Source organism: Labrus mixtus, chromosome 15 (assembly GCF_963584025.1).
Source record: "Labrus mixtus chromosome 15, fLabMix1.1, whole genome shotgun sequence".
NCBI lineage: Eukaryota > Metazoa > Chordata > Actinopteri > Labriformes > Labridae > Labrus > Labrus mixtus.
Genome location: NC_083626.1, coordinates 7511141 through 7528276, shown reverse-complemented (window position 1 = coordinate 7528276; position 17136 = coordinate 7511141). Strand labels below are relative to the sequence as shown.

Below are 17136 nucleotides of genomic sequence, written 5' to 3'. Positions count from 1 at the left end.
GTCTTATAGAAGTCCTTGAACATAGGTGAAAAATTAAACGTAATATACTTCAAAGTATCTCGCATGTATTTTAATATAATTCCTCTCATAGCTGATATTCCCAAACGGAAGCCGCGGCACCTCCCATTTGGGAGAAGTCCCTCCGCCGCATGTAGAGCCGACTGAGCGGAAGCAGAGGCTCAGTCAGTCTGCTGGCACAGAGGGAGGCTGCAGCCACTTCTCCGTGTCTTCATTCTCTACAGGTACATCTCTCGCTGTCTAGCAGGGGGAAAAAAGTCACCCGGATTTAGTTAAAGAGAAAAAAAAAGAAAAGAAAAAGAGAGACCCTTTCTTCACGTGCATTTCTCCACCCGATGTGAAAAAAGGAGCGCAGATAAAAAGAGAAGAGAAATGGGAGCGTTCAGGATGCTGCTGGGGAGTTTACATTACGTGGGACTCTACATTCAACTTAGTATCTGCACAAGGCAAGCTGGACACGGCGAGATAGAGAACCACATCTCTGGGAACGGTAGGTGTGAGATTTCCTTTTTTTTTTGTTCATTTCTTTTTATGAGAGGACATGAAGGGAGGTCTGTGCGTGGAGGGAGAGGACGGCAGAGGTGATGCCATCTGCTCACATGCAGAGGAAGAATTAAACAAAGAGATTCACACAGGGCTGACAGGATGAAGCTGATAAACTCTCCTCCTCTTTAGTGTCAGCAACATAAACAGCTTGTGGCTTCTTTCTGTGACGTGAAAATGAGTTTTGGGTTTGTGACTTGAATGCATCAACCTGTCATTAAGTCAGAGCATGTATGCATCACATTAGACCAGCAAGAGGTCTGATTTTAAATGTGCATGTTTAGCTGAATAGTCCTTAAATAGTGCAAGCCCTCTGCTGGTGTAACCATCAAGGATTCTTTGATGATTCTTGACTGACAGGATTGTTTTCCTGAGTGCTGCATCTCTTCCCCAGTCGCTCCTCTTCCTCGCCTCTTCTGATCAGTGGATGATTCATGCAGACAGGAAGCAGAGCTCGTGTCAGCTGATCGATGGAAGTTAATATTCTCTTTAAGTATCGCCATGAAATCTAACCTCCTCCTCCTCCTCCTCCTCTCTCAGCAGAAACTTCCTGAAATGGCCTCCAGTGTTTACACTTTGTTACGTCATACACACTCACACAGTTTGTGAAGGGGTTTGTGTGGATCACTCTGGCTCAGCCTGCCAATCTCCACAGGTGTCAGTCACTCTGTGGGTTTGGCAGATGTGCCGGCAGCTCCATGTTTGGGTGGGTTGAAAAATAAAGTGAGGGGGAGGATGAGAGGGAGAGGGAGAGGGAGAGGAGGTGAAAATGCCTAAATGCCCTTGAGGAGCGGAGTTTAACTGTAGGTCTTTCCCCAACTTTCTTACGTCTCTGCCTCAGCTCTAGATGTTTCCTCAAAGGTTAACCTGCCAACACATGAGCTGCAGCATGATAAATTTGCATCTAAGAATACACCTGAGTAGGGCTGTCATGATACCAGCATCTTAGACTTCGCTGTACTAGGAAAAATCAAACTAGTTGGATACCACGGCAACCAAAATAGAAGTCCTATGCACTTAATATCAGGTCAAAAAAAGCATGCAATCTCCTGCACACTGTTTAAGTTGAACAAGTTTGCCTGTTTCTTAATGGCTTCATTCGTCTCCTGCACACCTGTCTTATGAAATAGATTTTTTTTGTTAAAGCTTCAGTGATTTCAATACTTTGAGGGGACATTCTTATTCCCTTTAACCGAGACACACATTTGTTTCTTTTCCAGTCTGATCTGATCACGTCTGCACTCACTGAAGAAAGGTGATTGATTGAGACCCAGAGAAGAATGATCGAGTTCTTTTACCCATAGAACTGAAGTAGTTTATTCATTATAAACAGAGCTCTCTTTATGCCAAAAGATCGATACATGCAAGAAAGATACAAATGTAGTGCCACTACGACTTGTTCAATTCAAATAATGGAATAAAAAAAAACCCAGGATAATTGGAGTTAAAGATACAAGATGTAGTTTCTGCCGCCAGGGGGCTCTCGATCAATACTACAATAACAAAAGATCTTTGACGTCACATCCGGTGTTTCCACGGCAACGGTAAACACTTTGTGTCTGTCATCGCGGCTCATCATGGCGGCTGCCTCGACAAGACGCGTCCCATTACAACTATAAAATTACAGATTTCTCTGGCTTTGATAACTGTTGGAAATATTTGAGGTAATGTAAGAACTCAACAATAAAAATATAACATAGGTTGAGTTAATTTTTTATTAATTTAGATATTTGAATGTAAAAATTATCATTAAAATCTACATGTTGCACGTTTAAGGGGAATATTATTAGAATTTATCCTAATAGAGATGTTCCGATACAATGTCTCTTGTGAACGTTTCAATATTGGATATCTTCTAAAGTTCAATCCTTGTGCTTAAAGTTGTCAAAATATGTCGGACGAGGTGCAATCTGCTCAAGATGGCGCACTTTATTTTTCACGAGCTTTGTGATTCTTACTCTGATGTCGCTCATTCAAATGTATGAAGCTGAAAAACTAAACGACTGATGTGATGTTAAAGTTCAACTCTTGAGAATGCAGCTCAAGAAATTAACGCAGAGTAAAAGGTCTCGCTCTATTTGAGATCTAAGAAAAAAAAAATTCTATTGAGCACACGAGCTGATTAGAGACCTGCTCGTGGTGATGTGTTTCATTGATACCGACAGAGGCAGGAGTTAGGCGAGCAGCTCTGAAGGATCATCAGATCCATGTGTTTCTTGAACCTGGATGTCATCAGAGTGTTGATCACTAAATACATTTTTTACATTCTTGTTTGAAGTACAACACTTGGAGCACAGAACACCGTTTCATTGAACAAAAAAAAAAAAAAAAAAAGGAAGATTGCAACTGCAGCAGGCTGACAAAACAGAGCAAAGCTGAATAAAGAAAGGATCAGATGTGGATTGGCTTCCCTTTAGCAGACAGGACTCCATTTAAATCTACCGATCCTTTGGAATCAAACTTTGGACATCTTTAGCTGCCAGTCTTTTTGTTAGGTTAAGCTCAATATCTCCCAGCTTTGTGGACAAATACCTCAACAAACATGGGACGTTTCCTCAAATTCAAACCCCACTTACATATTTATTTCTTCTATGTGCTGTCCAAGTCTTATAAGGGGGGTGGAGTTTTCTCAGCTGTGATGTTGCATCACAGTTCTATGGCACGTTGTTCATAACTGGCTTGTCATACTGTAGCTAGCCATTGAGACCTTTGTCTTTGTTTCAAGATATTTGAGATTTTAATGTCCCTCTTGACTGTTCTCTAACGGTCTTGTGTGATGACTTTGAAGCGTTCATGGTTGTCACTGTTGATTTAGCAATTTCAGTAGATTTTCATCATCTGTTACATCATAAAACAGCGCGTGCCTTCCATCGATCTTTGGTCTCTTTGCTGTACTTTTTCATATCCACACAGACTGAACAGGTTTGTCCTCGTGATGAGCTCACCTTCATCTGTATTCTGCTCTTGGCGGCATTATGAGAATCCATAACGTCACATGGCGGAATCGGTTTTCAGGCTGAATAATGTGCTTGAAGGAAGACACGTTTTCTTTTCTCACTTTTTGGACCACCATAGTTATGAGTTGAATTCACAGCATGCAACACGGCCTACTTTACAGTGATTTAGATTAAATGAATGGTACAAAGACCGACTGAGGACATTTGTAGCTTCTGAGAATATACTGTAAGTTTGTGTTTGGCTTGCGTCGTTGGTTTTGGAATCCTGTGGGGTTCATAATGTATCCTCCTTTTCCTTCACTGGCACTCTCCCAGCAGGAGAAGAAAAAGAAAAAGGAAGAACGAGAAATAAATGAAGAAAAGTTTAGACTTGCCCAATTTTCCGAGTGTTCCGGTCTAATTCTGTCCAGACACTGCTTCAGTCATTGATGCTTTTCAATTAACTCCTAATTAGGGCATAGTTATCCAGAGAGGCAATTATCCCAGCCAATCAATCGCCTTAAACAATCAGTGAAGGGTAAATGAGCCGTTAGCCAATAAGAAGCTCAAACTTTGCAAAGTGAAACAGATTGTAATGAGACGGAAGGAGAAGAGCTGACAGACGTTTGGAGAACAGATTTCTGTTCATGGTTCCATTTTAGCAACGCCTCATTATCCCCATGAAGTCATTTTTCAACCCCTATCAAACCCAGCAACTAACAACTTCCTTTCATTCACTGTACAGTATATCGGTTAATTATTAAATTTAATTATCAGTTTTTTTATGTGAGGTTACCCAGCGCCCAAAGTCATGTTGTCAAAATGCTTCTTTTGGCAAACAAACACCTAAACCAAATACTTTTCATGTAGGAGAAACTGCAAATCTTAACATTGATGAAACTGCACCAAGCTTTTTTTTATGACATTTTTGGTTGAAAAATTCCCCAAAATACAAAAAAAAATTGATCAATTAGTTGTCTTATGATCAATTAATGGATAAATTGTTGCAGCTCTACCCTGAACATCTTGCATAGCTGCTTCATCATAAATCCACACCAAAGCGCATTTTTCCTTTTATGCAAGGTGATGAAAAAAAAGTATTTTTCGCTCCACTGAAGATGATCTTTATGCCTGTGAGCCTCCACTCATCGCTGAACTTATATCTTCACCCTGCTTTGACCCCCATCACCAGTGAAGACCGGCCCTATTCTGACTCCCATTATTAGATTGGATTTGAACCATTTTTCTCCAATTCCAACAGGTGAATCATTTACCATTCAGTGAAGACAGAAGCCTTTATGGCCGCTGCAGCAGCCCCCTTTAAAAGGCTTCAGGCATGGCTGCTCCTCTACACTCTGACTGAATAGAGAGGGAAATACTGGGAGGATGTGTGAGTGTAAACCCCTAAGTCTAGCACGGACGCAATCACGGCCTGAGATGGCTAACCCGTCTTTACTTTCTGTCTCTTCCACCTTTTCTTACAATGGGTGTGTTGTGTGATAAATATAGAAGGGAATAGGGGGGAGTGGAAGGGGGGGTGAAGGACTTCCTCTCAAAGCAAACTGGAGCAGTGAAGCAATGACATCACACTACTGTTAGACTATTAAATATTTAACAGTCGCTGATGCAGTATCACTGGCAAACGTTCAGCAGCAGCTTGTGGGGTTTACTCACGTATACCAGCAAGAATCAGACGCCAAATGTCCCTGCCTGCCCCTCGCAATCCCACTCACTCACTTCCTGTTCACTTCTGATGCCGCTGTATTGACACGACGGTGGGGTTCCTTACAGCGTCACAGCAGTGAGCACGGGGGGGGGGGGGATTACTGTTGTGGAAAAACCCAACATAAGGTCAGCTGATCTTGAGATTTCATCGCAGTAACAAATAAAGAGTAGAGTGTTATCTTTATCTGCTAATACGGGCACAGCTCCAGGTAGCATTGATGAAGCATATTGGTGCTAAAGTATTACATGAACAGCTGCTTCTTTGTCTCGAAGAGATTTTTTGGGGGGGAAAAAATAATTTAAAACACTACAATAAAGTGTTTGCTATTTTAAGCTGGCTACACACTAGGCGATTGTCTAATCTTTTTTTGGGGGGGGGGCTTTTTGTGCCTTTAATGGAGAGATAGGACAGTGGATAGAGTTGGAAATCAGGGAGAGAGAGAGAGTGGGGAATGAGATGCAGGAAAGAAGCAACAGGTGGGATTTGAACCTGGGCCACCTGCTTAGAGGTGTTTATGCTCGCTGCCATGTTTGTGAGGTGTATACTGTAAGTACACAACATCTGGTAGGTGACGCTTCCTGGTCTGCTCGATCTCTCATCGGCTATTACAAGTATTCCATCAGAGCGGAGGGATCTGGATCCCCTCGATTTTTGGGGGGCAAATCAGGCCCAAAAGTAAAATTTAGTAAGAAGAAGAATCAGTTGAAAATATTGAACATTTTTCTGTGAGCTTTTTCCTAATTTCATGCTATGCAAGTCTTACCACCTCCTTTAATCACACTTAGTACTTTTGCAAATGTCCTTGTATTTGGAGCAGTCAATAGGAACCCAGTTTGCCTTGATAATCTTTCTAATGTATAATGTGGCTTTAATTCGATGCTGATTTAAGAAAGCTCTCTGACGGCTCTTTAACTCTCAGTCTCTGTTTCTAGGAAACTGTCCAGAAAAACACAAAATAAAGGTGGAAGAGGGAGAGTGTCAGAACATAAAGGAAGGAGGGAGCAGAGAAGAGAGGGACAGGCTGACAGTTTTAGAGCTTGTTGGTGCCCAGCGGAGGGTAGAGCTGTTGTTATTTAGGGTCCCGACCTCAGTATATTCACCTCAGTGAGAGACGAGTGCTGGAGGGCAGGGTGGGATAAACTACAGAGAGGAGAGGAATTATTACTGTAGATGTTCCCTACCTTTGAACACAGCGGCTCTGTTGTCTCAGGACTTAAAAATCAATCTGGTATGTGTCTCCTGACTTTGTCTGCATATCCTTTTATGACTAAAGTGTACTCAAAGGGATAATCCACGACCATTTTATATTCCAAGGGGTTGGATTTTGCTGCTTGTTATTCGTCACAGACACAATTTCACACAGATTCAAGTAAAACTTTCTTAATTTAATTACATTTAATAATAACAAATTTGTCTTATTTAGTGCTTTTGTAGATACTCAAAGACGCTTTAATAAGGAATAACAAGAAAAACGACGAGGACAGTACAACAAAGAAGTAATCAAAGGGGGGAGGGGGGGAGTTAGTGGTTGTAGGTAGTGTTGAAGAGGTGAGTTTTTAGGGATTTCTTGAAAGAAGTGAGTGTAGGGGAGTCTTGGATGTTTTTGGGGAGTGAGTTCCAGAGGGTGGGAGCAGCAATGGAGAAAGCCTTGTCCTCCCAGGACCGATAGTTTGTCCTGCAGGGGGGGCACAGGAGGTTTGAGTCAACAGACCTGAGAGTGTGGGTAGGAGTTTGCCGGTGGAGGAGCTCAGACAGGTTATGGAGGGCTTTGTAGGTGAGGGTGAGGAGTTTGAAGTGGATACGCTGGGGGATGGGGAGCCAGTGGAGGTTATGCAGGACAAATCCTGCATTTCCTCCTGCATTGTCCGCTTGAGGCTGGATGCAGAAGCACCAGAAGCCAAATACACACCACATTCAAAAAGCTAATTTATACAGCAGAAATGAACATGTTTGTATTTTGCTCATGTCTCTATCACACACTGTACAGGAGGATCACTTTTTTTAATTGATGAAGGAAAAGAGTTATTCACAATTAGCCATTTAGCTGACTTGATTGACAGGTGGGCATATTGTAACGGTTTGTTAGGAGGCTTAAAACCCGCCTCAGCTCCAGCTCTCAGCCTGTCGTTAGGTTGATTGAAAGTTAGGGTGAGACAGCATTTCCAGCATGGAGACCGCCATCGATGGGACCCCAGAGCCCCCTGCAGGAACAGACGGCTGACTTCACTCAGGCTTTGTCCATTAATATTTACAGTCTATGATGACAACAGACAAAAGACCAAACACATGCTAAGAAAGGTCCAAAACCTACTGTAGAGGTGATGTTGGCTTAGTCACCTGGTACAGTCTTTTGTGTAGGCCCCTTTAAAATATGAACATACAGCAATAACAACACTAGATGGTTAATCCTCTGAGTGCTTTTCAAACATTTTTCTAAAACACTCTTTCCCATTATTTTTGCTTCCAAATGCGGCTACAGCATTAGTTTCTCACACAGCCTGGCCTTCAGTCTCTGAAACAGCTTAGTCCTTGTGATGCCGTTAGCCACAGCGGGTTGGTCACAACCTCGACAAAGCAGCTCCGTACTTTTTTGTACTTAGAAAACAGAGAGAAATGTAACACACCTTCTCTTGACCTGAATCTGCAAAGAGATGCATAAAAGCGAGACTTGGAAAAAAAAAAAGTGGGCGTTATGGGGAAGAGAAAAAGAGAAAGAGTCTGTGCTTGAAACACTTGTGCCTACGCCAACTGAGAGACAAGATGGTGAACAGGAGGCTACAATCCTGGCAAAAATACACAAGTTAAGACAGGAACACATGGAGCTGGCTCATGAAATGAAAACACTGGGATCAAAGGTTGGAAGCTACTATAAAGGACCTTATGTAAAGGAAACAAAGCCACAATGTTACAATTCACTTAACCAAAGCGACGTACATCAGAGAGTAAGTACAACACTAATCCATTCATACACCGCCACTGAAGCAGCGGGAGCAATGTGGGGTTAAGTGTCTTGCCCAAGGACACATCGGACATGTTGCTCAGCTGGTAGAGTCATCGAACCCTACCAACTGAGCTACAGCCGCCCCTGGAAAGCTAATGGAAAGCTAATATCAAGAAAAAGGCTTAAAAGATCAATCATCTTTCTGCAGCCTAAAGAAGCTGAAGTGTCTTCTGAGTCTTATAGAAGTTAAAGAAATGTGGATATGTGCTGTTCTTAAAGGCTCAGAGAAAGCTGAATTTGTGGCTGACCTTATCTGCACTCTGAATACTAAACTGACAGATAACACAGCACCCCTGAGAGCAATTATTTCTGCTACCTTGAGTGTCAAGTAAAAAAATAAAAAAATAACTAAACAACCATGGAGGCAAGTGAGGATTGTTTACCAAGGACTGAATATTTACTTCAACCAAGACTCCACAAGAGAGGGGAGTAATTAAAAAAAAGCTCAAGGAAAAGACTAGAAAAGGCACAGTCTCCAAACCCAGCCCAGCTATAGAAACTATTTTTGGAGTCAGTGCGTGAAAACAGTGAACACGCCGACAGACGCTGCGCCTGTGCTCAAGGAGACGGGGATTTACATTGAAGAGGACGAGACAGTAAAACTTCACAGAGCGCTGATATAAAGCAACTGGAGCACAGAGGAATGAGGAGCGCCAAAGACAGCAGACAAACAGACTTTCATCCAAGTCATTTAATCCAAGTCATCTTTGTGAGAAGTATGTTAATAAGGACGCTAAACTAACGAGATAGATGAACAAATAAAGTGGGCGTCAGGCGACACAAACTCTGTTCATATGAACAAAACACAACGCAGTGTATGATCTGGTAAACTGCAGGGGCATTCAGTGGTGATTCTAGAGTCCGTTGGGGCCCCAATCCAAAATTGAAAGGGGGCCCCTCCAACTCGTGTTTGTCACCATTTTGTTATAAATAATCTAACAGCAACAAAAAAATCATTTCACATTCGTATTACTTTCACAATATTACTACAAATAACGCAATATCGATATTAGGGAGAGAAAAAAATCTGATACCGATATATCAGCCGATATCTTTCTTAGATCTGTAGAATTAAATACAGATACAGATTTACACATTTATTGTGTTGATCCCTCAAATGCAGGTATCAAACACTTGTGGAAAAGATTTATAATGAAGACAAGATGGTCACCCAACTGGAAAGTATATGTACGAGAATCACCGCTTGACACTCTGGAGGGTGATCATGATTGTTGTTTTCCATATAGCGCCCTCTGCTGGTGACAGAGAACTGCTAGTGTAATACAATGAAACTCAAATGAAATCATATTTGACAGGTAATTAACTTTAGTAATATCGGCGCATATATGCGATAAATTAGCCGATGCCGATAGTCACGTGATATGCTAATATCAGGCGATATTATCGGCTGTCAGATAAATCGGTCGGGCCCTGTAAATAATATCACCTGAGCGAGCTGTCCACGTTTCTCAGTACATTGAAGTTATTTTATTATAATTCTATTGCTCAGTTTATTTGAGGTGCTGTGTTTTTTTGACTCATAATAAAGCGGGTGTGTTCATGGCTCATTTAAAGCTGAACATGTATTTAGGTATCATATGGCAAAAACCATCCCATTAAGAGGAAGAAACAAAGAATGAGTCATCAAAGCTACAGCGTTTAATCGTTCTAATCCAGGAAACAAATAATTTTTGTAATTGAATTACATTTAAAGCATCCTATGGGTACAGAGGCAGGCATATGTTAAGGTTAACAGTTATAAATGAAATATGCTTAATTTTCTTTCAATATTTACCTTCCAGATGCAGATCATAGATTACATTTCAGCATATATTTAATATTTTCATTGTTATTAAATTATCTTTATTAAATTACTGACTCTTTGTTTTGGTTTATTAAACGTCAGAAAAAGGTGAAAATGTAATTACCGTTACACAAGATATCCTAAATGTTTTGTTGGTCCAAAACACAAAGATAAAACAGGAGTTTCTTCAGAAAAATATTGATGTATTTATAATCAAGAAGCTGGAATTTGAGGGATTTCAATATGTTTTTTTTTCTTATAGTAATAACTCAAAGACTGTAAAAAGGTTTTCATTAGTGACAACATATCCATACGTCTATGTATGGTTGCATTATGTTTATTTCTTCCCTCCATATCTGTGGTCAGTGTAGAAGTCCTGTGTGTGAACTACAGCACATGTGTCTGATACGGCCGGCCCATTTATCTGCCTCACCCTTACAAAAGGAAAAATCGTGGCAGCAGTTCAGGTGTTGTACTCATTGCTTGACAATGTGGACTCGGACCTTTGGTGTCCTCCATCACTCTTTCGTCCTCCGTCCTTCCCTCGCCTGTCACCGCTCGTCGTGTGCTGTGTAATAAACTCCACATCCTCTCTCTCGCTCTCCTCGCCGTCACAACGCTCGGCTCAAAATCGGCACAAACAAGCTGCGAGGTCAGCCGGCAGTCAAGGGCTCTCCTTCTTTCTTTTCCTATAAGTGCCTTCTGCTGCGTTCGTCCTTCTCTCTCCAAAGCACTTCACCAATGTATGTGTGTGTTTGTGCATGTGCATGTGTGTCTGTGTGTGTGTGTGTGTGTGTGTTTGTGTGTGAGTGTGTGTGTGTGTGTGTGTGAGAGGACGTACTTTAGAGGAGAAATGATTGCGGGGAGCTTTGAGCATGGAGATACAAAGCTTCACTTTCTCTGAGGTGTCCGTCTATAACTGAACCTCATCATTATCCAACTCTTGTGTGTATGTGCATGTGTGTGTATGTGTGTGTGTGTTTGTGTGTGTCATGAATATGTGCAAAGCTCTGCAGACTTTGTATTTTTGATGATAAAGGCCGCTTTGAGACTGACGATCCAAACCATCACTCTTTGTATTGCTTGAGTGTGCTTGTGCCTTTGCATGTGTGTTCAAGATGTGTGTATGCGTGTGTCTTTTTATATGTGTGTGTGTGTGTGTGTGTGTGTGTGTGTGTGTGTGTGTGTGTGTGTGTGTGTGTGTGTCCAAAGAGATGGCAGGGGATAGAGCACTCTCTCTCTTGCACTCAGCATGATGATGTTGGGGGAAGTGCTTGGCTGTGAAGGCTTGTTTGAGAGAGTGTTGCTTATCTTCCATTAGACACATTACTGCCAACGTTGCCCTCAAAGTGGAAAGACACACACACACACACACACACACACACACACACACACACACACACACACACACACACATATACACACATCTCTCCTGGGGAGGTGCTTGGCAGGATTCATCTGTTGGCAGTCTCACTAAGGAAGGAAAGAGGAGGAGGAGGAGGAGGAGAAGAAGACAGGCGAAGAGGGGAGTGTGATGTATCCACGGTCCAGGATCAGTCATTTTGCAGCCTGAAAGAGCTCCTCAGCCTCCAGCAGGCTGCCACATCATTTAGTCAAGTATCATTGTTCCCTGAAGAGCCTTCTCTCATTTATCAAACTCTTTTCACACAATGCAACTTTTTTTTTTCTCTTTTAGTCGCAAGTACTTCTGCTCACATCATCACAGCTCTCCTGTTATCAGCATTTCTTTGACTTCCCCTGAGAAAATACAAAGTTTCAGTCACAAAAAGGTGTTCCATGTAGCCATTATTAAAAGCAAGAGCAAGAGTTTCAGCACACGTCCTGCCGCTGTATGTCAGTGTGACATTACACATCGCGCTCAGCTCCCCAGAGGGAATATGAGAAATGTAAATTAATCATAAAACATTGGGGAAAAAAAATGAAAAGCCTCCAGCGTTATTGTTGCATTTTTTAAAGAACCAAGCAGACACTGTGAAAAGCCGTCTTAGTGCTATTTAATCACATTTAATGCAGCAATGCAATTACAAGGCTGCCTCCTCAGTCCATTGCAGTGATTTCATAATGCACATACTGCTGAGACTTAAGAAAATAATCAGCCCGGTCTATTGTGCTCAGGGTAACCATGTAATATTCATATAATGAGCCGAACCGGAGGCCAGAAGAAGATGATGCTGCTTCCGACATTCTCCATCTTACTACAGAACACGTCTTTATACAAACACTGTAGCAGGAGTTAAACTGATTGTGATCATGAAGTGACTTTAAAGAGACCACAATAACAAAAACAGATATTTAAACAGTCCTGTAAAAAAAAGATGATCTTTGTTTTCTGTTTGGTTGATTTAGTTTGTTCCCACTTCCACTTCACCATCAGAAAAACTGACAAGCAGAAAGATCCTACAGCATATACATTATCATGCTGTATCATTAATATTCTTGATAAAATAAACACTATGGCATTGTTTGATTTTTTTTAAATCACCCAATCATGCATGGGTCAAATGATCTGAACTCAGAGATCAGATCAGAGGACTTTTTTTTTGTCATAGCTTTCAGTCATGTCTGATTATTTTTCTTAAAAAAAAAAAAAAAAAAAAATCTAGACTTGTACAAAAGTAATGCTGCTCAGTCATCCCTTCTGGGCCTCCATACATGTGTGGTGGTGACTGTGCCTGCAGAGACCATGTCCTCTGCCTTGATTTTTTAATGTTTGACTTCTCGGTGGGGAGTGGATGTGTTACATCCATCCAATGACGGTGCGCAGGTGAGTTTGGGAGTGGCGACAATTCAGTGACACCTTTCAATACGGCAAATTACGGCAGACGGACCGGCAAAGAAGAGAAAATATAATTAAAGTGAGGCCAAATACCAAGTGGATAAAGGTTGCTCCAATCGATCCTGTTAGACAGGCAGGTGCCAAACACTTTAAGTAAGTGACACAATTACTCTGGAGACATACCGGGTTAGCAAATATGGCTGTGCTGATCATTTGAACACACCCCTCACGTTGATGATTGGACTGAAAACAATGCATGAAAAAATAAGTCTTGACTGGAGGTGCTTTAACGCTAACTGCTGGCTGCACCTACCAAAAGTCCCCCCTCACTTAAAGAGGATATATCATTGTCAGATGAAAGCTGTTGGGGTTAAGAGGATGCTTTTTGAGTCGGCCAGAAATCGACGTTTCACAGGGATGTATTATTGGTTGAGCTGCCTTTTTGTGTTCTGTTACATCAGGTTCAAGTTATTGTTGCTTTCATTGTTCAGTTCACATTCACTCTCTTCTAACCTGCTGATTCCTCACCATGACCCCTCCCTCTCATGGACCCCTCCCTCAGAGGAAACTGAAGTTACAGCGTCGTGTCGGCCCTTTGAAATCAAGCCATCACACAATCAGCAGGCAGCGTGACATGACTTCAAGCACATGAGGGATCCTGACTTTGAAGATCTCTTTAATGTGTTTGCTTCTCTCACTGCCTTTCATGTGGCTCGTATATCGACATTTACATTTTGATGATTTTTTAAAGCTGTGTTTCAAGGGCAGCATGTGAAGGTTGCATTATTTATACAACTCACTGTGAGTCATGAATTAAATTTTTAAAGTAAGCTTTTATGTAACTTGTTCACCCCGTCAGGCCTATCACGGAATATTTCACAACAACAGTGATGCTAGGCTATCAATCAATCAAGCTTAATTTATATAGCATCTTTAATACAAATCAAATACATTTCAAAGTGATTTACAGCGACTGAAAAACAAGAAATAGTGACAAAACATGGTACCAAACAAAATGGATTTACGAGTAGAGACTAATGCACACCAATAGCAATAAAATATATGTAATTAAAACAATTATAAGGTAAAGTAGTGTTGTAGTCAAGACCACACTAACCGAGACCAAGACATACCAGAGACCAGATCGCTCCGAGACCGAGACAAGACCAAGACATTTAGGGATCGAGACCGAGTCAAGACCAAGAACATAAATATCACTGAAAAATCATCATCTTGTGTGAAGCTGGCTTGTCATAAATATTGGACTAAATATTCTTAGCCTTCTTGCTTTTTCATGTTTTTTTAAGGAAGGAAAGGAGAGAGAGAGAGAGAGAGAGAGAGCTGCAAGCCACAAACAGCTGTTTCTACTCTTGCTAGAACTACAAACTATTTCATGTACATAAAAGGAAGGAAGGAGCAATAACTGTGAGAGGCTGCTCATATCAGTGTAAGGAAGTCTCAGATTCATTTAGTTTTTTTTTTCAGTGATGAACCCAGACAAGGTTTTAGTTTATTAAACAGTAAGTTCAAATGAATACGTTATGTGTGATTGTGTGATTGTGTGTAGCCCTGTGCTATTGTACGACCAAACTGTATGCTTGGGGAGGACACATGCAGTGCGAGTGTAATATTTGCGTGTGTAGGTAGGGGTCAAATGCACGTTTGTGTCCAGGGCCTGTAGTCATGATAATCCTACCAAGTTTAGGCTCCGTTTATTCTACAGAGATTTCAGCCTCATTGTTGTTGCTCTATTCTTGTGGCTCTTTTCTCCTCCTTTAGCAATTTTATGAAACATACAGTACTGTGGCTCTGACAATCTGTCATGACCTGCTTGCACTAATCAGGGAACTTTCTTGGTTTCTTGCATATACAGAAAAGCTAAAGATCTGGAGGTTCATTTTTTGTAACTCTAAATCTGACTAACATACTTCTGCTTTCAAACCGACCTCCCAGTGTCCACATTTACACACACACAATGGGCTTCACACTGCACGTTCATTATGTGCTGCCTCACACACTCTCCAGCAAGATGAAACAGAAGCAGAGCAAGCAGCAAGAAAAGCCATTTTTGGAGCCCTCCCTTGTGAAGTGCACACACACACACACACACACACACACACACACACTCAATTATGTGTGCTGCCCCCGGCCATTTTCAGACAGGGTTATCCATTACGACTCTGCAGTGACCGGACCTAATTACACCGCTGTGGAGAGCCTCTATTCCTACACAGTGGGTGTGTATGTACACTGACACGGACATGGTGTGTGTGTTTGTGTGAAACTGTAATCTGTGAATGACTCTACATCAGCTGATTGGTTCAGCAATTACCCAAACTGGAGCCAAATGAACTGGCATGCAGTGTAGTGCAGTGTTCAAAGTATCGTTTGGGGTTCACACGCACACACTAATAGAGACACTTTGCCTGAATCCAGTCATGCTCCTTCCCTTCTTGTACCCGCTGCCAGTGATTCACATTCTGTCTTTCATGTTGAACTAATGGGCCCTTGGCCATCTTTGAGGCCCTGCATGGTATTTACAGAGGTCTGCTGAGCTGGACAGCGTGATACCTGTGGGCAGTGTGGAATGAGACATGTAAACACACACTCACTAATACCCTTACACCCAGCTTGGTGTGGTAGAACAGCGTTAAAGAAAATGCTTTTTTCTCAGTGGGTTTTGTCACGGTTGGCTGCACTGCAGATGAGAGCTGAAGTCCAGATAGACAGTGAGTGCTGCTGGATGCTCATATGTTATATACCTCTTTAGTATTTAGTGTGGAGCACTTGTAGCATTGTGCAGCTGAAACTTATGTTTTATTGAAATAAAAAGTAAATCAAATATGTTTCATTTTTGAAACTTCATTGGGTTCAATGAAGATAATGATTTAGCTATACAGTATGTACGGCAGAGATAGAAACGATGAGTGAAGTTAGATGATTGGAAGATCAGGAGGGTCGATGAAGAGAGGGGGGTAAGGGTGGAGGGATGTGATAAAGTTAAGGGTTGATGGGTAGGGGAGGGGGGTAAGGGTGGAGGGATGAAGGGATGAGGGTACAGGTAGAGGGATGACAGTGATAAGGGTTGAGGGAGGGTCTGAACACATCTTAAGATGTAAGTCTTTATATTCTAAAGACCTGCAGCAAGAAAGGAAATAAGTACATTTTCTGCAAACTATTCTTCAAGAGAAACATTTTCTACGTTTTAAAATCATGTCAATGGAAAATAAAACAAAAAAACAGAAGATTTCTGCAGGGTTCTGTAAGTTACCTTAACAAAGAAGGAGCAACAAAGCATTGTAATGCCAAAGGGAATCCGAGACATTTCATAACTGTGACATGCTGAGGTCATGTGCTACGACAGGGTCTGTGGATGCAGCTGCTCAGAGCTGAACTTAAGTGTCCCTCTGGTAGATTTCTCTGCATCTGGCTGCTGTGCAGTTTGGCCAAAGAGGATGTAGCTCAATATTGGAACTAGATCACCCTAAACATGACATGGTGTCAGTGATGAGAGCATGCTTGCATATCCAGCTGAATGACTTCTAGAGGGAAACATTAAGCATGAAACTGCTCAGTGCCTGAGCTATAACTGCAGACAAGGGATTAGTGGTGAGGATATGATGCATATCAAATCACCTTTAGACTGGAGGGATGCTCTCAGCGGTACATTCAGACTCAAACATTTCCTCTTTTCTTCTCCCAGGATTCCTGCCGTTGGTTGTTTTCCCCGCACCTCCTCTGCAGGGGCCATTTTGACCTCTTTCCAGTATGTTGTCAGTTAAATGTCTTCAGGATCAGAAAATGTTGTTTGGGGGAAACCAACAGGCTGTTTTATCAAAGTTTAATCTACAATAGAAAAAAAACTTAAAAAACCCTATCACACATCATACTTGAGGGAGCTTAATCACACCTACACAGCAAAAAGTCTGACGTTTTTTAAACTGAACTCACAAGTTGCAATATTGTTATGAAATGTTTCAAGGTGTGACTCTCTGTGTCACACCCAAACCTCTACTGACTCTGAAACGTGTGCAGCTCTGTTGCAGTGTGAGCAACACATTTGAACCCCCCCCCAAAGTATGTCTTCTACTGAGGTGATAGTTTTTAATAAAGTCCTGGAAAAGTCTAAATGTGGGACTCTGCATGTGGGAGCTTTAATTCAGACCGCACAGGTTGGTGCATGTTTTATTGGATAATTAACGCAGATGCAAACCAGTCAAGATGCCATCCTCTCCAGATGAAATGTCATTGTGCTTGTAGAGCGGCCCCCGATAAGCTCTGATGCCTCGTCTTTGTCCTGAGCTCGGCGAT

General features: G+C 41.8%; 1 protein-coding gene across 1 annotated transcript in view; it reads left to right on the top strand.

Moving 5' to 3' along the window:
* Positions 1-174: 174 nt before the first annotated feature.
* The window catches only part of LOC132989309 (V-set and transmembrane domain-containing protein 2-like protein), a 40546-nt gene continuing 23584 nt past the window's right edge, over positions 175-17136 (top strand). Inside the window, exon 1 of the mRNA XM_061056845.1 lies at positions 175-508. Coding sequence (XP_060912828.1) covers positions 391-508 — 118 coding nt within the window. The 5' untranslated portion in view covers positions 175-390. The remainder of the gene's footprint in view (positions 509-17136) is intronic.